Source organism: Brachyistius frenatus, unplaced genomic scaffold (genome assembly GCF_029030835.1).
Source record: "Brachyistius frenatus isolate BFR_SWC_R1_liver_20210118 unplaced genomic scaffold, ASM2903083v1 Contig_42, whole genome shotgun sequence".
Lineage (NCBI taxonomy): Eukaryota > Metazoa > Chordata > Actinopteri > Embiotocidae > Brachyistius > Brachyistius frenatus.
The window spans coordinates 2,814,676-2,838,364 of record NW_027210641.1 but is presented as its reverse complement, the minus strand read 5'-3'; the positions used below and the strand labels follow the sequence as shown (position 1 = coordinate 2,838,364).

The window sequence follows — 23,689 nt, the reverse complement described above, 5'->3', positions numbered from 1 at the left end:
CTCACAGTAGGTTGGCCACAGGAATTAACAAAATGAAATGGAGACTTAAAAGGTCAACCTGTCATGTTCTCTTCTGTAGCAAAGCACTCGGAGCAGCTCTCTGTCGACAGGCACTTCCTGTCAGACCAATCAATGAACCAGCTCATGATTGACAGGCAGAATTTCTAGTGCAGCAAAATTGCTAGTTTCATGTGCAGGCGTGATAGCTTGAGCAGGCTGAATACCCATCTGTGTATGTTACATTATGCAGTTTCAGTAATCACAAAGTGGGAGATGTGCTCCTTCTTTGACTGGCTATAGTCTTGTAGGAAACAACACGTATTGCTCTGCTGGAGATAACAGCTGTTTACTCTGCTGCATGAGAGCCAACAAATCATGTTATTTTTGCAAGTTTGCTCATGGTAGTTTCACTGATAAATTACAGGTAGCTTTGACAATGTGTCGCTTGCGGGAATGTGTTTTACATAGGAGACGTTTGACAAACGATCAGAAAAAAACTTGTATTGAATTTATTTGGCTCATGCAGTTCCATTTTATTGGTCTGTGGCCTTGTATATAAATGCTGCTCTGTTTTGGTTAGCGCCTGATGGAATTTGTAATTTGCAAGAATGAATGCAAATATAAAATCTTTATCTGTAGAATGCAATGTTGAGCAGTTTCTTGGTTGGTTTTTTTTTTCAGCAAAAGGGTTGTCCATGGGCATTAATCTTCCCCAAAGTAGTCTTCTGAACCAGAGCTACTCCCAGGTTGGGCTGCCCCTAAAGTTACAGCCAAATGATTATCACCTGAACCTCCGCTCACAATTCTGCAATTATTTCATTACCCGCGTTTAACACAAGGCAAATAAAAAAAACATAAACTGCATGTTTTTGTTTTTTTTTTTATAAAGAAAACAACTGAAAATGTATTAAGATTATCACACAGATCTCTGTTGGGACAAATTGGCGAGGGGTTACATTGGGGACTAGATCAAGTTGACGTCATCATCTCAGTTATCTCCAGAAGCTGTGGTCTGCCTACAAATTAAATTCACTTATCTCGCCTTTTCCATCATCTCGCTCAAAAATGTTAAATAGCAATGTTGTGTTCCAAGATTGTTGGAGTAGACTGACATCTCCGACATCTACAGGAGACCAGCATCAGTAGGTTTTCTGCAGGAGCACAGAAACAGAGGCTTTATTTTAATCACAGAGAGAATGGCTATGTGTAACCTCTGCAGCTCTCTGCACACAGTGAGGAGTTGGGAGCCAAGCTGAGCTTTATCAGCAAAATGTAATGAACTCTTTAAGTTGGGAGTATTGGAGTCATTGCTGTCTAGCATTTCAGCATCGTTATCCTCCATTTGCAGCTCTTGCAACAATTCATTCGGATATACGTCTTAATTACCACAATATATCTTGGATTCATGTAAGCTTTCCTGATCATTTTTAGTCTCCAACATATCACAACATTTTTTATTGTAGACTATGATCTGACGCATGAATTTTCACCAATTAGATTATGATGTCTTTTTTTAACATAATATTGCAGTTACTGGATTACTGAGGCCATCCATAATGTAGTTATTAATCACTCCAAAACAGAGCTTATATTGAATATACTGTTCGCTGTATAATTACACTGGTTACAGTTGAGATATATGTTCAATATCTCAACTGAAAATGGCTTGAATTTCTTTTTTCTAAAATTCACCTTTTAAAAAAAAATGGTTTTGAATCATTAATTAGTTTGCATATCGCAACAATTCACTGGAGCTTGAAGCTTTGCATTTAAACTGTTCACTGCAGTCATTTCATTTATAGTCTCAAGAATACTGAAAAGTACTTTGGCCTCCATATTATATGTACTAATAAAAGATAGTAATATGTAATAAAAAAAAATTAAAAAAATCATATTCTCCTCTGGTAAGCAGAAAAGTGTGTGCCAATTATGCTGATTTCATCAGATCTCCAGAAGAAGTATTACAGTTAATGGTACCAGACAGGATATTGAGCCATAATTAATTGTGATAAAAATAGAAAAAAGCAAGTCTTTTATAAGTATGTGGCATGTGATAAATCAGAGGCAGTTTCTGACTGAGAAGATTTATGCAGGATCAGAACCAACCCTCCAAGCTAATGTCAAGTCCGTTATATTAGCTGCTGGTTGTAGCTAAAAATACATTTGTCTCAATCATGTATTGTATTGCAAAATAACATGTTGTGTTTGCTGCAACTTGCAAATGAGGCATTTTATTTTATTTTCTGGAGGAACATGCAACACGGGCAGCTCTTTCCATAAGATGTGACTTTGTGTGCCTTCGTGGAGATTCGTGCCATTTTGTTTCTCTACTGCTGTAATCTGTCATTTCACCTGCATTGCCAAGAACTAATGACCACTTCAAATCCATTACACTTTTGTCTGGGCCATTCTGATAAGTGACTGTAATGTGCACGGCTCGGAGGGGCCAGATGTGACCTCGCTCCCATGAAATGCTTTGAGAACATGCTCACTGTAAGATGTAAAGGTCACAGTTACTGTAGATTTACTGGTGTAGTACTTATAGTCTATAACTCGACTGAGATAAAACACGAGTAGTCACAGAGTTCACTGTTTCAATTGCTTACATGATGTTACCGTGACAACCCACATAGATGAGTCTTTTTAATTATCCCTGCACCTTCGGGAGTATTGCTGCTGCTGGCTTTGTCCACACCTCACGTCGTTCCTCTTGCACCAGCTCGTACCTCCTTGAAACTAAGGTTCTCAAAGGAACACTAATCAACATTTTCATATTAATAGGGAATCAAATGACAATGATGATAAAACACAGAACAGAAAGGAATAATTCATTTGTCCTGAGACATAGTTTAAAAACGTGCATATCTGCTTAGTGTTTGGTCATATACATTTTAAGGTGTTAAAATATTTATATTGTGGATGCAACTCTTTCTGCTACTGCCAAGGTGCAAATTTTTTTTAATAAAGTTTTGAATTAATTCATGCTGCTGTTAATTGCATATATTACCCTATAAAACATATTAACTTTGGAATATAAAAGACTTGCTGTAATACTCCACTATCCTTTATGAGACTGAAGACTCACCAGTCTTTGCAGTTAAATGCACGAGTTTTGAGGCCTATTAAAATTTAAATCTTGGCCCTTGAACGGCAGCAGTATAATTATGGATAGCAGATGGTCTGAAACATTATCATTTCATCCCAATACTGGTGAGTCATAGAGGTCATGAGTCAGAAACAAGTGGTGCCCTAAAAAGGAGAATGCAGAGTAGCTGCAAACCCGACAGACAAACACTATTGTGCAAACACACTCATCCTAAAGGGTCATTTATTACACTTCATCTGACAGCCTTACACTATGCTTCCAGCAGAAGGGGAAATACTCAGCAAAAAAATCATCAAGAAATCATTCAGCAATATATATCCTTCCTATCAAGGCACAGGGAGGTATTTGGAGTTTAAATGTGACACATACAGACCTCTTGCACTGTAAACACAGAACTTATTGCTTTCCAGAAATATATGAGGAAAGCTCCCATTGCCATGTCAAAAGTAGTTTACTGGAAATTAAAAACCAACAACGCTTAGAAGTCTCCTCAAAATGAATCAACATCAGATGTTCTGATTGATTTCCTATTTTGGTATTTTTGTTGTTGTTGCAGTCGGCACTGCAATCAAGCAGGCATATTTTTTAAGTAGCGTTCAATGCTGCAATCAGACACATCTAATGTAATTTTGCTGTATTTTAATCATAAATGTAGGGAAGGTTCCCAGTGCATCTAATCAAAGCATATCTACTGCATGTACGCCGTGTACAGAAGAATCAAAACGGTCGCACATGAAAGGAGATCAGACAATGATTAATGCTGTTTCTCTTTTTTTTTTTTAACCCAGAATTCTTCCTGGAGCTGCTGGAGAACACAGAGCGATCACTGAATGAGATGTTTGTGAGGACTTACGGCAAGCCTTACATGCAGAACTCAGAGGTCTTTGAGAACCTGTTCGCTGAGCTGAAGCGCTACTACACAGGAGGGAACGTTAACCTGGAGGAGATGCTTAATGACTTTTGGTCTCGGTTGCTGGAGCGTATGTTCACGTTGCTCAACTCCCAGTATGTGATCACTGAGGACTATCTGGAGTGTATCAGTAAGTACACCGACCAGCTCAAGCCCTTTGGAGACGTGCCCAGGAAGCTCAAGGCTCAGGTTACCCGCGCATTCATCGCTGCACGCACATTTGTCCAGGGGCTGTCTGTTGGCCGGGAGGTGGCCCAGAGAGTGTCGAAGGTAAATGTTCCCTTCAGTAAAAATTTAAGTGGTTGATAAAAAGAAATACAAATCAACTGCTTGTTTTTGTTACTGCACAAACTTTCTGATTCTCTAAAATATGAAGCATTTGACCTCAGATGAAATTAAGACCTAAAACTGCAGCCTGAACAAATCTGAACAAGCCCAAGGTCTTGTTTGGTTGCGTTTCTTCAATAAGCCCACATTTCCCCCTAGTTTTCATATGAACAAGTCTCTCCCTTTCTGACTAATGTGGGTTCTCTCGGTGCATGTCTTCAGGAAATTTGGGGCTCAAGGCATCTTTTTCAGGCGCCTACGAAACATTGCCAAAGGGTTTGTGGGTTGCTCAAAAGAAATGCCCGGAGAATGAAAAAAGGAGAGAATAGTTCTGCCACCGCTGTTTATTGCTCTCTTGCCTAATATTTGTTCAGCCCCTGTACAGACACCATTAATCATGCGGTTGCCTTAGTATTCTGTTTGATTTAATGTAATCGTAATGCAGCTTCTGCAGTATATCATACTGCCCTGGGAGTGTGTGTAGTTTTGATCATGTACAAAGTAAGATTAAAGAAAAGGCTAAGGCTTGGACTTAGTCATCCACAACAACAACAAGGTTACTTCAACACACCGTCTTTGGGTTGAGAGAAGCACTGATTCAGTACTCTGCAAATCCTCAGCTACACTGTTTATTTCTTCTACAATACGGATAACATATATAGATTTGATTATCAATAATATTATAAGTATTTGAGAGCCACTGTAGCCAATACGGTGACATCAAACATCGGAGGGGAGAGAAAGAGGAGGCGTCAACGCTGCTGTTCTTCAAGAAATCCACCTTTCATTTTCTGTTAGTCCCGACCATAGTGCAGTCGTTGAACTTTAAAAACATGTTCCCTTCACTTTCATTCGCCCCCTCACCAGTAGTAGTGGGGAGCCTCATTTAGGAGCAGCCACAGAGGATGTGTTGTTAGTCTGCGTTTACTGAGTTACACCTCGCATTTATTACACGCCAGCATGTCCCAGCTTTACCTCTTGACATTTCAGTGGGACCTGAGATCCAGGTCATGTGTCTGGGACTGCAGCCCTTTGATCCCTTGGCTATAAACTCATCATGAGAGATTGGGTGTAAGCATAATGAAAGCAGACACCCAGCAAGAGGTGTCAGTTTCACAGCGCCTTTTAAGATGTGACAGCCACACTTATAGCTGCTATTCCATACAGTATATAAAATTAAAGTAAGTGATGTAGTACTTTTATTTCTTTACAAAGCTTAAGAAACAAAATCCAGCAGAGCTTTGAGGAAGCATGAACTTGCGTCTGGATATCACGAACACAGCTCACACTTGTGCCAGTCATTACCGAAACAACACATCTGTGTAAAATAAAAAGATAAAACAATCGTAATAATAACAAATTAAAAAGTGATAAAGTAAATACAATAAAATCTTATAATCATCTTGGTATTTATTGATCGTTAGAGTGTTAAATTCTCATACATGAAACTAAAATGAGTATTTTGTTATCCGAAAGTATTGACTGCAGTCTGTTGTCGACAACATGTAATTAACCTGCTGTGTTTGTTCTGTGTTTATGTGAAAGTCATGGTGACCGTTAATGGGCTGCATCCATTATGTAAAATGTATAATAGGTTTATAATATTTCACTGTATGATATAAATTTATTTCATTTAATCAGCCAGATAAGTGAATTTATATTTGTATGCAATCAGGTTGTAATTGCAAAAAATATCTTGTTGCTGACTCCATAAAGTCTGAAGAGAGGTTCACCCGAAGGATAAAATCTTCAGACTGTTCGTCTGTAAGGTTTATTTTTTTTATTTAAATTTTTTAGGGAAAGATAAAAAGAAAAGGAAAACCTGTTGATTGGATTTTATTTCAAATTCACTTTCATTTCTTTTGCAACTACAGCTTTTTTTTTTAAATCATTATTCTGAGAACTTTCATCAAACTCCAAAGGTGAGGAAAGGAGTGAGACTATACTTTATTTTTGTAAAGTTATTCAAATGTGGAGGGGCATCAGATTATTTTTAACTGATGAAAATATCTTCAATATCATATGTTGGTTTGAAACACCACATTATTTATGATAAGAAATGGATGAAGTAAATGGTTAATGAATCAGGGACTATCACTGATACTAATAGCCTGCTAAAAGTAATAATGCAAGAAGTAATAACAATGAGTATTTCTCTTCATGACCTCTAAATCTGCAGTAAACCATTTTCTGTGTGCTTTGTTCTACTGCATTTTACAAATATTAAGTTATTAAGTTTATATGTGATGGCAGTAGTCTGCGAGCTGATGTGTGAGGTGTTGTCTGTTAGTCAGGGAACGCGTATTTCAGCCTCCACTAAGTGTTTGACTCTGCAGAAAAATCCATCCACTCCTCTATTTAGGATTCATACCACTGGGTGAAGGGAGAAGTGGAGGTCAAGGCACATCAAACATTAACACACATCACCAAGATCAGGCCGCTTCTCTAATTTTCCAACTTGGAGAAGGTCAGCCATGTTTTTTTTATCTCCTCCAGGCTTGACCATACTGTGACTCACTTGGTCTGTTCACAGATTGCAGTTAAGACAAAATTCAGCTTTCAAAAGAATTGACAATAATGAACTATTTTCATCTGATCTGACTGTTATCTGATGGAATAGGCGGTTATCTTCATGCATTTCGTCCCAAATATATGGGCTTGTGGGGCCTACTACCTCCTGGGCTAACTGCACCTCCTCGTTGGCTGGAAGGATACAGTAAACGAGACCTGTATTGGTCATTTTGATTATCTCGGGAGCAAAGAAGGAAGTTAAGTGACGTAGTGTCGATGGTGTCTGAAATTATTCACGGATTCACTTCTCACTACATATAGAGATGGAGTAATTTACTCACTAATGACCAGCAAATCAAAATTTTGGACACTTACTAATCATCTTGTGTCATCACCATCAAGTGCAGATTTGCATTAGAGTGATTTTTAAAAATGTGAAGCGTTGCATTCTGGGATTCTTAGCAGAAAGTTGGATACATGTTATGGACTCCACTATTTTAATTTTACTGTAAAAAAACTTTAGGGCACTTGAGATTTGATTGCTTGTTTTTAAAGTGTTGCTCGTCAGGCTCCTGCTTACACCTGCGATCTACTAAATACCCACAAGCTTGATTGCTGCTGGAGATCTTTAAGTACGGCCCATTAAGCCTTTTAGTGGTTCTAACATCTTAGCCTGTCACAAAGGGCATCATGGTGCTTCTCATGTCCATGCCTCAATGCCTCTTTTTCACATGAAGCACAGTAAAAGGATATGAGATATGAATTTCCCTTCTTCCTACATCTTTACAGTATAATCATTTGTCCAAAACAAATTCCAATAAATGGATTCATCCTGCGCACAACGAGAGCTGCATGTCATCGTAGCTTTTTCACTGCGTAGATTTTAGAGTGAGTGCTTGGAGTGCTGTTTTTATTCCTTTATTAAGGACATGAGACCTTTTTATCATTAAAACAATACCCGATGGATATTATACAAACTTTATGTTGTTCATATGTAGTGTTGTAAATAATTTGATGTGTTCTCTTTTATGTATTCATATGCAAATCTCTTCAAATGGACATATCCTCAGAAAAACGTGTACAATATTCATTTTCTGTGGCTTTGTCATAATATTTGAGTCTGGGCCAGGTTTAGACTTTATACTGTGTTCCCATTAGGTTTTCTAGCTTAAACGGGCCAGCTACAGTCATCTTGACATTTCTTTAGAGAAAGAAAATCAGTGTTCATCAACTATGCCAGTAGCACCTACAGTGACTCTGTTGGGGACAAAACGTCAGAGTGTTACCTTCTAGTAGAAACTTGCATGTACTGCAAACAGTTCAAAAATAGGTTTCAAAGTATTGTAGGTATGTCTTAAATAGGCATTTTAGGATATTTCTACTGGATTGTTAGGGGGTTAAGTGCTAGTGTAGCATGTCAGAAATGTGGTCTGAAAAGACAGGTTTTCAGACTGAAAGATGCTTAACGAGGCGCTTGTTGTTGCGTAATGCAACAGACAAAATAGTCCATTAGCTGTGACTAGCTGGAGCTTTCATTTCAAACATCTCAACAGGGCACCAGCGTGAAAGCTTTGCAGAAGAATGTTGAGTGCTGCACTCATTCTTTAGACACCATGTAATAAAATCTATTTCAGTATAGGTCTCACATCCAAGTTTCTTTTTGCTATTTAAGATGTGGCAAAATGGAAAAAGATTTTGTACTTGTATTAGTTCACCAATATGACCCTGATATAACAAAGCAAGTGCTAATCAGCTGCTTCCGGTAAATTTTTTTCTCGGACGTGTTCCTTCTCTTTAATAAGACCTCTTTAATTAAACAAGATTGTTATATTCAACAACAACATTCACTGTCTTTGAAATCTCCATTTAAGTTCTTGAGGACTTTTTTCAAGAATAGCCTGAGTGAAGGAGCTGCATGCTTGGTTTTAATCAACTATGTGGAATTATGTGAACGTGGCCGTCCTCGACAGTAAAGGAAGATAAGCGTTATATTCCTTTTTACGAGTTCTCCTTCTTCCTGCAAGATGACGTCTTAGCAGTCCCTTTTAGCTGAAGCTAACAATACAATGTGCCACCTTGCCGGAATAGGCTGTAATTTCTTTTAATTTGTCTTCCCCCTAAAAATACCCCAAAAAGTATATCTGCAGATATCGTAACATTTTACTTATGGTGATTACATTGTCTTGAAAAACATCTTTAAAGCGTCCTGAGTTTTGTGATCAACCTGCCTTTGCTTTAACAAAGCAACAAATTCTAAAACTCCCATTGATGCCACAATTGATTGCTAAACTGAATCATTTTGTTGTTGTTTTTCACTGTCTTCAAATGCATTATGAATTTAATTAAATCAACTTTCACCTACTAAAATAATCCTTGGGTTCTGACCAGACCAGATCTGTGATACTGTACTAAGGTGCTCTAGCCCTTTTTCTGTTTAAGCATCTCTAAATCAATACAGTGCATGTGTAAGTGCTAACTTTTGCACCAAAGCCTAAATTATTAACAAAAGCCTGTTTTAGAGGCACTTTGAATATCTGTAGTCCAGGTTTTCTTTTTTTTGTTGTTGTTTTTTTTGGTGCTAAAAACCCAATACAGGCTTAATTCAAGAGTTAGATCTCGTGGTCAGCAATTTTAAACCAAAAGCTAGTGGGAAGCATAAGTGAACAAGGGTGCCTCGTATATCCCACTTCATTACCTTTCAACCTCATTACATCCAGTCACTGCAGCACTGTAATGTATTTGAATGTTGTTGTGCTGCTTAAGGCCCATTGCCTGCAATAAAAGATTATTGCTTAGGCAGGCTTTCTTTCTTGCAAGCAAGTAGGTAAACTTATGGTGATATGATTACTAACACGATTCATAAAATTTCTTTGTTGTGATGTGATTGTCAGTCAGTGATATTTATGCTCATCTTGTCTAAAGCTGTTTATTAATTGTGGCTTTGTATTTCCTGAAGTGTGTTTATAGCTTGAGTCAACCTCTTTGAATAAAGCTTATGATATGATATAAATGATAGCTATTTCGGTCTGATGAGTGGGCAAATAACTATTTGACTTCATTGAAGTGTCAGTTAATAAACAAAAGCTGAATTGTGTGTTCTTCTCAGGGCTCATAAAATTGTGAGAGGTAGTGATTGCATTTGTTTCGGCTCGTTTGACATTTATGAATCACTATTTTGACGAGTGTTTTGATAAAACTTTGCAAAAGTTCTCCAGCGGTACTAGACAAATAATTGTCTTTGGACATCTAAGAATCCCCAATTGTGATGCATCCAGGCAAAGTTGAAGAAAGTAGATCTAACACGTAAACTGACAAACATTCAAATCTTCAATCAGTTAACGTAACTATTAATTGACAGAATCCGATTAAAGTTATCAAAGATTTCTCGTAATGTGTACCGATACTAATGACTCCTGTCTCACTCCATGTCCTTGCAGGTAAGCAGCACTCCAGTATGTATTCGAGCGCTGACAAAGATGCTGTACTGCCCCTTTTGTCAGGGCATGCCAGCAGTAAGGTCCTGTAGGAATTACTGCCTGAATGTCATGAAGGGCTGCCTGGCCAATCAAGCTGATCTGGATCCAGAGTGGAACCAGTACATTGGTGAGTCTTTTCAAACATTTCTCCAGACATTTTCACCTGGAATCTGCTTTTTTGTTATTTGCCATCATTATAATTATATTTTGTTATGTACACGTGTCTCGATGTATGTCTTTAGAATCTGGCTAAATTGAAATGATTGGATGCGGAAAGCCTTTTACATAACACGAGCACTTCCAATAATGGAAAACTTGTAGATTCACCACCAACCTGCATTTCACCTTTATCTTTATATCTAGTACTGTTGGCTGCTTTACGCAGTGTTGCATTTTAATTGCAGTCCAGAAAGTGACATGAGTTGATTGACTGAAAAAAGTACGAGTTGAATAATCTTTTAAGCTTCCTGGCTTGGATCAGCAAACTATAATAATGAGCTGAAAGAAGTTTACGGAGAAAGCTGCAGACTGGGGTGTTGATTGGGTGACAGCAATTGGATTCAGTTTTAATATAACAAATATAGCCCAGTGTTTTTTTTGTTATGCTTAGTGTTGAAAAACGATTGCATTGTGGGTGTAATGTGTCATGGAAGCAAAGGATGGCTGACATGATATCATAGAAGGAACATATCCAGCACTGAGCATTTAAACACAACTCAATTTATTGTATTTAATATTTAGATTTATGTTATTTGAATCCGCACAAGGTTGAATTGCACAATTAGTGAAATTGAATTACAAGTAGTTTATCTGCTCTTTGGCTTCTTTCTCTCTTTGCGTCCACTGTGTTGTTACTTTATGTAACTCTATAATGAAGCATTTCACAAAGGTTTTGTTCAAACTTTGTTGACGTGAAAAAAAAATGTAGAAAAAAAAAAAGCTGAGGGGAAAATGTTAACTTTGCAAGTATGCAGGATTACAGGAATCACTGTTACGTTGCAGAATTCGACTTTCTCTTTTAAGAGAGGTTACAGCTGGCGCTCTGTAGTTATCATATTTTGACAACATCACTTTCATTGGTACACATTGGGCCCTCGGATAAGAAGCCGCTTTATTTGTCATTCTTCTATTAACATTTGCTGCCTGAAAAGATTTTATTCATGGGATTCTGCTCTCCTGCTGTGCTAAATGGTGACTCGTAATAGGGCAGAAGTGCACTGCAGGGAGCATCAAGTTTTGCGAGGAAAAGTTCAGTGCAAACTTGTTCTGCTCAGACACAAAGAATACAAATATAAATGCAATATTTATATATTTATTTAATATTTGATAGAATGCCTTCCGCAGATGATTGCTGCTGTCAGATAGATAGAATTGTCCTGTAGGTCTGAGCTAGAGTTGTGGCAGCGAAAACCTGACTCGACTCCAACACTGAATTTCACTCAAAAATGAAATTGAATCGTGGGAGTTGCAGTTTCTACTATGAAGTTAGAGCTTATTGAAGCAGAATTGGTTTGTTCTTGCACGAGTTACTATGTTACTTCTTGTAGTGCATTTATATTTCAATTTTTTTTTTTACTTTTTGAAAAATGCCAACATAGCTTTTAATGACCCAGCACGCCAGGGTGGAGCTATACACAAATTTATCTAGATAAATTTGATATTGGTCAACAAGCTAAACTCTCTTAGGTTGTTTGTTGTAGTAGCCTAAGATTTGTGCATACAAAGTGGTTGAAATTACATTTTTATAACTCTCATTCTTCATCTACTAATCGAATTGCAACGCAGAAGATTCTCAGAAGACTCGTACTCACAAGCCAAGCTTAATTTTGAGTGATCAACCTGTTTCATTCAGAAAAAAAACAATGTTCGGCACTTAATGAAAAGTGAGGGTGGCTTTAAAAGTTATATCGTAGAATATGAAAAACCCAAATATTTAGTGTGACCAAACTTTGCCTTTATGTAATCGCAGACTGACTCACTAATGCTGAGATCTTCTGGTGACTGAAAATAGTGCTTTATGAAGCTGGATGTATGTTTGGGGTCATTGTTACTGCTGCAGAATTTATTTGGGACTATCGGGAGATGGAGAAGAATCTGAGCATCTCGTGCTTAAAAGTTTTGCACAGACCTGTACATCATAGAACAGAAACTAAAAATCCTCAGCCTTCATAATACTGGGACAACAAGCCCATTCAGTGCAACATTGCAATTGCTTGTGTCTTAAATCACTAACATTTATACTTACACTTGCTATTGTCAGCGCTTCAGTGCATCCACACTGTCACTGTCTATGTAGATGAAATCAAGAGAATACCAACCGATTTCCTAACTGCAGGAGCTGAGGAGGATGCAGAGGTTGCAGAGGTTGCAGAGGTTGCAGAGGTTGCAGATCACAGCACTATACGAATATAAGTTGTACACAACCGCGTCCATGTTTATTTCTTATTGGCCGGTAGATATGCGGCTGATGTATTTGCATGTAATTTCTGTTAAGTGAACGGCGGTGTGCAATTTGCAAACACTAGCCTGTCAAAATTCACACCCCATACAACTAAGTGTACTAACGTACGAGTCTACCACATCTATGTGTACAGAAGTGTGTGATCTGAGCCACAACCAATGTCTGTCTGTCCACTTAATGGATGTTTTTCTAGTGTTCGCTCCGCTTTGATCCCTTGTTTTATGCTCCAGCTCCTGAAAAAGTTCTTTTTTTTTTTTTGTCTTTGGCATGATGTTTTCACCAGCTTCTTATTTGTTTGTCACTGAGTTATTTTACACTTGGAATAGGGTGTGCAAACAGCTTGTGAATTTGTTACAGGCGTTCCATAACAGTCTTTGTGAGAACCACTGGGACTGCATGGACTAGCGAACCAAAACAATTAGCAGCTCCACGAGGGTGAAAGGTGCAGAGCTCGACGGAAGCGTGTTGGTTGTCAGTGAGATCTGCAGCACTACACGTTCTACATTCTCGTCATCTGAGTTATTATTATCATCAAAAAAAATGTAAACGTAATGAAATTCAGCTTTATTTGTATCTATGATATTAATGCAGTAATGATTTGAACATTGCCAGAACAAGATGGAAAGTGCTTTAAAGAAGAAAAAAAAATGTGTTAGTGATTAATTGAGTCGAGGGGTTTTGCTTGTTTTGCTAAACAAAAGAACAGTCATTGTTTGGCAATTTGCTGCTTTTCATGTTTAATGTCACTGTAAATTGAGTCCCTGTGGGTTTTGGACTATTGGTCAGATATAGCCAAACATTTAAAGACATTACCATGAACTATCAGATATTATTTAGGGGATTTCCCACTTGTGCTTCTATAATGCAAAAGTTGCAAAAATCTATTTTAATATTGTTATTGTTCAAGAAACTGTAGATTATTGGTGTCAGTAAGAAAGATTATATAAAAACCTTTGGACCTTTCAGCCCAACTCGAAATGTTTACATTCATCCCACTGATAGGAATACAATTTGGACACAGTTCCACTTGAATCTCATGATTTTACATTTCTGCCGTTGATCCTGGAGCAATGTTCATTCTGTCTTCATCCGAGGTCGAATCAATTGGATTATTGTTCCCCGTGGCAAATTAAATACCGGTTCTATATCTTTTGGCTGTGACATTTCATGCTCATTATAGGATGAACGATTTTCAATTAGCTTGAAGTCTGAAAAGGTATTGACTTGGCTTTTGGTGTTAAATTGTCGAGAAGGCTTTTTTATATTCTGCACAGACAGACAATATTTGTAACACCATACGGACTAATAGTATGCTAATATGAATCATGCTCTACAAATGCGGTTATTACTCAAACATAAAAAGCTTTGAAATAAATTGGGGAAAACAGCAGAGAGATGGTGCAGACTCGAAACTGTGATATTCATCTTGATTGTTGTGGCATCCATTCAGCCCGTTTTATTCCAGCTCCACTGACCAGTGAAGACACGATATTGGGCAGATGAAAACTAATCCAACCAAAGAGTGAGAAATCTGTGTGGAACAATCCCCCCCCCCCCCCATCTTTTTGATTCAGTAAATTCAACCTCGTGACAAAACCTGAATGAAAAAAACACAGGACATCAGTTCAGAACAACCAAGGCCTCACCCATATTTATCCTCGGTATAAGTGTGAGGCAGAAAGGGACCATCGTGGCATCGCCAGAGGCAAACTGAAACTACAGCTGCACTCCCATATATACCTCAGCAATATGAAATGTTTAGAAATGAATTTATTCACCAGTTTCTGCCCCTTTCACGAGGGAGGAAAAATAACTATATCAAGTTTCTTTTTTTTTGGTCTCATTTCAGTTTTGCCTTGATGTTCATCTTTCTCTGAAAATAATGAATTTTTTGTTGACGACAGTATTTTAATAATGTTGTATAAATGTACACCCTAAATCATTCCTCTGCATTTGTATTCATGTGACAGAAAGTATGCACACGTATATCAGGGAGATCTTTAAGTATGCACCAATAACAACCTTAGATCAAATGTCCTTGCACATATGCTTATTTTACTTGCCCCTAAGCGACAGATTATTTAGACAAGCAAATACAATTTGACAAAGAAATGTAATTTATAACACAAGTTTATTGTATGCGGCAAAAAATCCAATGTCAAATTTAGATATGTGGGTCTAATGTTGTCATTTCACATTAACTTGAAAATATGCTGTTTTCTGAACTAATATAGCTTTAGTTCGGGTCATCCCATTAATAATATTGATATGAAAAACACGGGCTCATCTAGCCTGCAGTTAAAAGAAGACCTATTGTGTTAATAAACATAAGCTAACTGGAGTTTGAACGTCACTGTAATTTTTATTTCTTCCTTAATGTTACACTGAATAAATCAAATCTGAATAAATTATACAGTAGATTTAACGGACTCTGCTGAGTAGCCAGTCTCTAATCCATTGGTTCCCACTGAGGACAAATCCTTGCTGACCTCTCTCCATTCTGCTCCTAAAGACAAGACTTGCTCCGTACATTAATTATGGACAAAGATGCTAAACTAGAGGATGTAGTGTTAAACAGTAACACAAAGACTGGCATTCTTTGTTGTATTAAACTCACTTTAAATAGTGGAATTTTTATAGAAACTGTTTTTTTTTATGTTACTCTCTACACCGTTTATCATAATATATAATAAACACACATATATACACACACACTTTAAAAAGGCACCCCTTGTCTAATTTGATGAGATTAAGACTGGAATTAGATTTTCATTGCATGAATTAACTAACACATGGCATGACTGATGAGCATCTGTCATTCTGTTTACCGCACCTGAGAACCAGAGCAAGCGTAATCAGGACCCGCACGCCAAGTCCTCAGGGACATGGAGATCAATATGCTTTCTGCATAGGTCACTGATATCTGTTTTAGGACGATTGCATCACGTTGACAGTATTTACGTGTGTGTGCGTGTGTGTGTGTGTGTGTGTGTGTGTGTGTGTGTGTGTGTGTGTGTGTGTAAGTCTTCTGGTTAGTAATTATTTTTCTTGAATAATGTTTTGAAACAGGCTGTTTTGAACCATTTTTGATGTTGTTTATCAGGCTGTCTGCAGAAATTCATGTCTTTTACCTCTCTGGTCGTTTTGAATATCAGTCACATGCAGCGGTGATAAATAATGTCCTCCGCAGTTTACACCTCACGTGTCATTATCATTTTTTGTGTTGACGGGTATCTCATACCTGTGATGGAGCTCTTATTCTTGCGCCCTCACAATATTCACAGAGACCTTCATTTGGCCTAAAGTCAGTCTGAAGTCAACTGTTTGGCTCTGACAGCTTTTTTTTTCTTTTCTTCTTGTTGGATTGGTGCTCACATTGTTCTCTCTGGAGAGATGTGTTGCTACACTGGAAGCAATCTGCATCAATTGTATCTGCTCATTTCTTTTTAATTAGGTGATTTATTTTGCATGGTAACGGGAACCAGCCATAACCTGTTTATTAAAATTCAAGGCGGCGACAAAAAATTCCTCATGAATAAAATATTGACCAAAAAACACTTTTTAACACGCTGTGAGTGGACTGGCCATGGCGGAAAGTCAGACCCCACAAATAGTTCACGGTGATGCTCAAGGGTTTTGAATTTTATGCTTTTATTAGCATGAATTTAAAAGAAAAAAAATTAACCCAAGCCCTTTCACACCCCCAGAGTGTTACAGGTTAAACATGCGTTTGCAGCTTTTCTGAATGGGTCAACTCAACTCATTCAACATGGTCGATGACCTTCCTCCACACTAGAATGCAGCTCAGACAACCTTACCTTTAACGAACAGGGTTTTTTATTACTGAATACAATTGAATTCGATGTTATAATTGCGTAACAAAGATGGAACCAGGTCTCCATGTGATCTGACAAAGAAAGAGAGACAAAGAGCATATGAGTGGGCGAGCGACAGGGAGAAACTACACTGGAAGACACATAATTAAATCGTGTGTGGATGCACCGTTGTAGACTTCAGTATCTGTCACACTCATAAAACAACTCCATTCTAATAAAAGTCTCAAATTAAAGAGGGTGCTTACATAAAATTATTTCAATATAAACAAGAAAATGTATTAAGAAAATAAATATGTATTGTTAGATTATTATCACCGATGCGTTAAGCTGAAATGGGCCAGTTTGTTTGGCACGAAGACCGTAAACAGGAAAAACAACTTTCTTTGTCCAGCCATAGTAAGTTCTGCTTCCGTACACCACTAAAATACCTGGAAAGGTAAAAAAAAAATTTTGGGGGGTGTTTTACAGGTGATTGTATGTTGACCTATTTCTTATCCAGAATTGGTTGCCTGGCAACCAGTGTGGACAACAGGAAGTCTCTGCTTCCAACAGACTGTGGATTTGCCTCTACTGGGTGTTTTTTTTCCGGGATCATTTCATGGCCAGTACGAGCAGGAAGAATCCTCACAGCATAAAAATCAGAAGTAATTTCTTAAGATAGGTTGTTGCATTAGTGTTTTAAAAATGGCACTTTCAGATAGTTTCAATAAATAATTTTGTTTACTACATTATCCGACTTTTTGTGTAATGCAAATCTTTGTGGATTTAGCAATTTTTTTACAACGTAGCATTCGATTTCTGGCGACACTTTACTTAAAAAGGTGTGAATTAAACTGACATAATAAGATCATAACCATGAAATTACCTGTCATGAACATGAAGAAGTCCAGTTTTTGAATTTTGAAAGTTAATGAATGTTGTCATTAAGTGTACTTTAATCCACTTTGTTTCAGATGCTGTTGTTTTAAGTGCGTAAAGAAACTAAACACCGTTGCATACATAATCCTTCCACCAACAACCGCTTTAGCAGTGTAATTGGAAAGTGACACAGACAGACGTATGCTCTGCGTTGGACATTAATTCAACTAAATCAGGTATTAAAAGTGACCCAATTGACCGAATGACACTTGATGAAAACAGTCAACAATTCATAAAGTCTAATGAATGCACCATCACGTAAAGTGATGCCAGATTTTCTTAACCTTTTCGCCGTGGGTGCTGAAACAAGCCGCAATGATTAGACAGAGCAGACAATCATTATAAATCCATTAAACCCACAGGTGTGGGTAAAAGGGCTTTTACGCACAGTTGTTGTAAATCACTGCTGTTCAAAAGCATCTATTGTCTGGATGGAAATTTAGACCACACTGTGAGAGGAAAAACACTAAAAGAACATGGGATTTTACTTATCTGACACGACGTTAAGTTTCTTTGGGCATCACATCACAGATTGGACCCCGTACGCAGTGAAGATAATGCTGGCCTGTCGTATGAGAAGTCTACAAATTCAATTAAACTTCATTCCTCCTTTTTTGCCTATCAGCTCCTGGGGAGCTGAGATATCAAACTAAATATTAAGACCTGTGGTGGAATTTTGTCTGCTAAGTTCAAGCGCTCCAATTTTCAGATGTGTTATTAGACACACATCAGATGCAAGGTGAAGAGTTCAGCATTAGCACAGAGGCTTATGAAGAAATGTGTTGACGATCAGAGAAATCAGTAACCATTACATAGAAAATGCTTAGTCCTTTATGAGGATCAAGTCTTATTTTCTAGAAACTAGTCAGATTGGAGACATGATATTCAGTAAAAAAAAAGTTCGAGCTTCTTTGTCTTCGGCTATTAAGACAAACAAAGACAGATCTAATTGAAAAGGTTTTCACTGTAACCCATTATTTTGTAGTATAGTACATAATTGAGTACATAATACTATTAGTCAACTGATGGATTGGGAACTTAAAATATTGATTTAACCTTTTTGGTAAATATGGCTATTCAATTTGTACTGTAAAATTCAATGAGGTCAATAGCACTCCTATTTGTCTGTTAAATATAAAGAATTCTTGGGCATCTTTGCATTAAGTGCCTTATCAATAAGCCTATAAAAAAAAAAAGTGTATACAAAAATAAAAATATGACTAATAAACTATTATTATATACTACTATCTTTCTAGTTCAGAGCAGTTTGAAGCCAGAAGTGATCATATTAGGACGAGCTTGGGAGGAGCGAGTAGTGGATCTGACGCGATCTGATTGGAAACCCGACAACACTGCATCCCGCCTACCGATAGTGGAAACCTGACAGCTTTTTAAGGTTTATTTTCTAGTTAATGATGGGATTATTTTCAGATTGACCGCTAGAAAACTAATAAGAAGGTTGAAGAAGAACTTGTGGAAAAAAATGTATTGACTTTGTATTTTATGAGTGAAGATTAAAGCCTTTTTGGAGCCACCCTCTAGTGGCTCTCAGTAGTATTGCACTTCTCCACTGGCCTCTTTCTTTCACACCCTGAAGCTACATCCACTTTTATGTCTTTGAGGGAAATGCTGAGACAATATTCTCCCTACAGTGAGAAAACTGTAAGCTTTGAAACTGACACCTGAAGAAGTTGCATGTTACAAAATGTTACATCATCTGTCTGCAGAAATCAAACAAACATTGTGGAACACCGCTCAGGGAAGCACTTGGTGAACATTTCAGTAATGGCCGCTGTAGCGAAAACATTAATTTACATTTAGTTTTATAGTTATTGCCTAATAACTCAGAGTTACATGAAGATGTGGTTGAGTGGATGTAATTACAGTTTCACTTCCCACCTGTGCAATTACGAGTCTGCAGAAAGACAGACATTTTGAGGAGCGAAATTGTACTCTGTGGTGCGTTGAAGAGCAGGGAAGCCTATCTTTGTCAGATCTTTGTCTTTGATCACAGCTGCTCAGCTGTTGTGCCTGTGCACATCACACCTTAGCTCTGTGGTGGAGATGTGCTCCGTATCATGAGGCTTTAACACCGTGCAAACAAGGATGCCGATAAGAGGAAGGGACTTCGTTAACATATTTCTGGGCGAAATAGTTGAAACAGTCCTGTTAGCAACGATAGAGAAAAAAAAAAATCCACGTCATCTCCAACCTCATTAGTAACATGATCTGATCATGAACTGCTCATTATTTGATCATGCTGCTTAGTTAGATTAGCAGTGCAGTGCGGTATCAGCGCTGCCTCAGTATGGCTTTTACAGAAGAAGTCTTCTTCACATTTTAGAGTGATGTTATCACTTGGTTGCAAATTTGTAATAATGGAAAAATAATGATTATGAATGCTTCAGGCTTTATTTTTAAACACAATCATACTTTGAGCTTTGGCATGCTAACATGTTGATGTTTAGAAGGAAATATTTACTATGTTCACCCCTTAATGTTGGCCTGCTAGCATGCTAACTATAGTAATTAGCACAAAAGACAAAAGTGCATCTTTTAAAGTATACCTGAGGCTGATGGGGATGTGATTGTTTTTCAGGTATTTGAAAGCAAAGAAAGTAATGAACAACTTCTTACTTGATACTGGCACAATATGAACAATCAGGGGTCTCAAATTCATCACAATTTACGCTTACAAGGCCACAAATATGTGTACCAAATTTGATTTAAATCATTTTAGTAGTTGTTGAGACATTTCACTTAAAAACAATAATGTTAACCTTATAGTGGCACCAGAAATATGTCAAGATATATACGGTGTACGTATCTTGGATGCCTGGTCAGATACACCGATTAGATGTGGAGATATTTGAGGTAAAAGTAACATTATGCTATAAGTGGTTTTTTGTACTATAGTATTTTTTACTGTCTGGAATAAAGTGGTTGACAGACCAGTTTTGCCATCTGATGATCTATAATGCATGCACTTAAAACAGAGTGAACAAGGATGTATCTGCACAGTCAGCTGCAACAGTCATCATGTGCACGTGACTGCAGATCTGTAAGCAAAATTTAAGCTCTACAATTTATGTATGTGTTTATATTCACAACAAGCTGCTTGCAATCCTTGTCTGAGCAGAGGATATTTTTGAGAAACAATATTTTCCATTTTGTTTTTAAGTATCTTTGAATTATTATTTTTTTAATTTTTTTATGAAAAAGACAGGAAAGAAATTATCATATTAAAAAAGCTTTTAGGGTTCAAAACAGGAAATTAGTTTGTGATCGTCTAAATGTGTGCCGTCTTTGTTTTATTGCTATTAATCCTCAAAAAGTGAAGTGTTCTTTTAACATGAATGTGTCTCTGTGTATCTCTGTGTTCGAGGACTTTTTTTCGCTCCTTTCCATTTTCATACCGTTTCATAGCACTATTAGTTGGTTGATTGAACCACAGATGAGCTATGCTTTACAGAATCCAAATTACACTCGAGCCATTTTTCATACTGTAGAACTCTTCACAGGCAAAGACCCATAGAAGGGCCTGTTCCCTTTCCTTATTTGTCCTTGTCTGCTGGAGGTTGCCGCTGGCTGACATAGCCTGAATTTAAGTGGACATCAATCTCGATAAAGAGGCAGATCCCAGAGTAATACTAGCTCCTCAAATTTTTTTTTACCGAGACGGAGCAAATAAGCATGTTCCGTATGTCAAACTGAAACATTAACCTCAAATATGACAGAAAATATTTGGATTGTGCTGTGGTTTCACGGCATGTTGTCTTTTAGTTTTCCGTGTCTCTATCCAGTAAGTCCCGGTTGTTCTTTTTAAAAACCGCAGCTCAGAATAGGGCAAGATGCGTTTATTTGCATGTCTGTGTCGGGATGATAACAAGATTTCCTCTGGCTGGCCAGTGGCCTATCTCAGTGCTGCAAAAGTGATGCAGGGAAAATTTGGCTCAGAGTGGCAGCTATGCCACAGCGGACTGGACTTCATGCACTCTTCATAAATGAGAGTCATTAATTCTCCATTTAGGTAGAGTTTTTCACATGATCTTCTGGGACAAAGTCATAACCTGGCCTTTACTCAACCCAATCAGCACCACTCCTTATTCTTCTGCCCTCTTATTTCTCTGTCTCTTCTCCTCTCTCCCATACGTCTCTGTCTGCTTTCCCTCAGATGTAAGAAGACAAAGTTCCCATCTCTCTCTGTTTGTTGTGCCCATCTGATAAGCTGTAGATAAGTCACCAATGTGGAAAAAGATTGCCATCGTCTCTGATGCTGGAGGCACTCTTCTTTTCTTCTATAATGGAATATGAGTTATTCCCAGTTGGCTCCATTGACCTAAATTTTCAGAGTTTGCACTTGACAGTTTTTAAGCTTATGCTTGAATTTATATGTTGCTTCACGTGTGTTTGTTTTGTTTGCAGATTTACCTGGGGCGATTGAATAAATTTATATCATCGTTAGATTAAATTGAAAGCTGTACAGTGATGCTAAATTCAAATTATTTTCAAGAAATACACAAACACTAAAAGAAACTAAACTAAATAATAGTTTTGTGTAAAAAAAAAAAAAAAAATCCATCATGAAAAAGGGTCAGCAAAACTGCAAACAGGCAATTTTTTTGTTTGATTTTTCTGCCCATACAGGTGTTATCTACACTAATAGACCACATGGGTGCACAGTGGTTCAACTGAAGAGCTGTAGAAAGCTATTTGCCACTGGCATAATCTGTATATTAAGATCTCAGTGAGCATCAGGGTATTTGCAATTCACAGTGTAAACAAACAGAAGAGGTCTTCAAAGGCTCAGACTTCGACATAGTTGGAAAGGAAATGGAGCCAGAGCTGCACTAATGTCTCTCCGCTTTTTTCCTCTGCCATTAGTGATCTTAGTTCCCAGAAGAATATAAAGCTGGACAGGTCTGCTATCAAAGAACGAAAGTGTAATTTAGGTTGTCTTGTTTGTTTGCTTCATGTACCCCCTTATGTCTTTAAATACCTTTTATTGTTGTTGTTTTCTCATTCAGGTCTCTTACTTTGTGTTTACATAGTTTTAGTGGCCATTTTTGGGTCTGCTCTGTTTGGGAATAAATTATATAATTCTCCTGTGACGGGTGGGGTGGTCGAAGCAGCAGGCCAAACAAAACATATTACATGTTCTTCAAACAACAACATTTAAGTGCAGATTCAATAAACTATTAAGGGAGTTAGAATCATGTAGCCATTGTTTCTGCAGTCTCCAAATGACAGGATGACCTTATTTAACCATGAGGTAATTGTAGAGTCATTATGACAGCCTGCTGGTGAGGTCTTATCTTGGGAGGTCTATGGATATAGAAACCTGTCCTGACACACTGTCTGAGTCCTGTCTCCAGATCTGGGACTTGCCCAGTTATGAGTTAGTGGTTTGATGATGTCCAGCTCCCTGTGGCATGCCATTCAAACTCAGACCTGCCATTATACAAGCGGAGGCACATTAATATAACAACTCTGTGGGGTTGAGAGCACTTTAGCACTTCTTCACGGCAATATCATTTCACTCACTTAGCCTCTAAAAGGTAACAGGAGTTGCATAATTAGCTTGAGATACTGTGAAATATCAACTATTCACAGTTGTACATATTATTAATTTGCAAAATCTTTATTTTTTTATTTTTTATAAAGCTGTCAGAGGTGTTAATTGAAAGTGATGAAAACAAGCTGAGATGATAATAGCAAGCGTCCCGTATTCAACAGGGCCTTCTGGCTTGTGTCCACACAATATTAATGAGACATTGACCTTTCCCACAGTGGATGTAAAGAAGTGCTTGGCTTTGAGAAGTTCTATTAAATCAATGACTCATCAGCACTGTTCACTGCCTGCAGCATAACAACATTTTGTTGACTTGATTGAATTGATCTACATAAAAATTTAATTTGCCTCAAGATGCATTCATGCTTCATAAGTGTGTTTGCAGTCTGTGATGAGAATGGGCTGGTAAAGGACAATACTGTGTAGTAATTACAAAGGAAGACATGACAGTTTGCTGGTAAAAAAAAACTATATCACAAGCTAACAATTCTTTTTACCTTTGATTTTGTTGTTATGTTATTATTTGGTCATTTAAATATCAGAAATGTAAAATATACCATTTCTCAAATCTC

General features: G+C 37.6%; 1 protein-coding gene across 2 annotated transcripts in view; it reads left to right on the top strand.

The window, feature by feature from the left end:
* Window positions 1–23,689, top strand: part of gpc6b (glypican 6b) — a 71,297-nt gene that overhangs the window by 20,723 nt on the left and 26,885 nt on the right. For both annotated transcript variants that reach the window (XM_069702659.1, XM_069702657.1), the window contains exons 3-4: window positions 3,895–4,286; window positions 10,292–10,457. In XM_069702659.1, coding sequence (XP_069558760.1) covers window positions 3,895–4,286; window positions 10,292–10,457 — 558 coding nt within the window. The remainder of the gene's footprint in view (window positions 1–3,894; window positions 4,287–10,291; window positions 10,458–23,689) is intronic.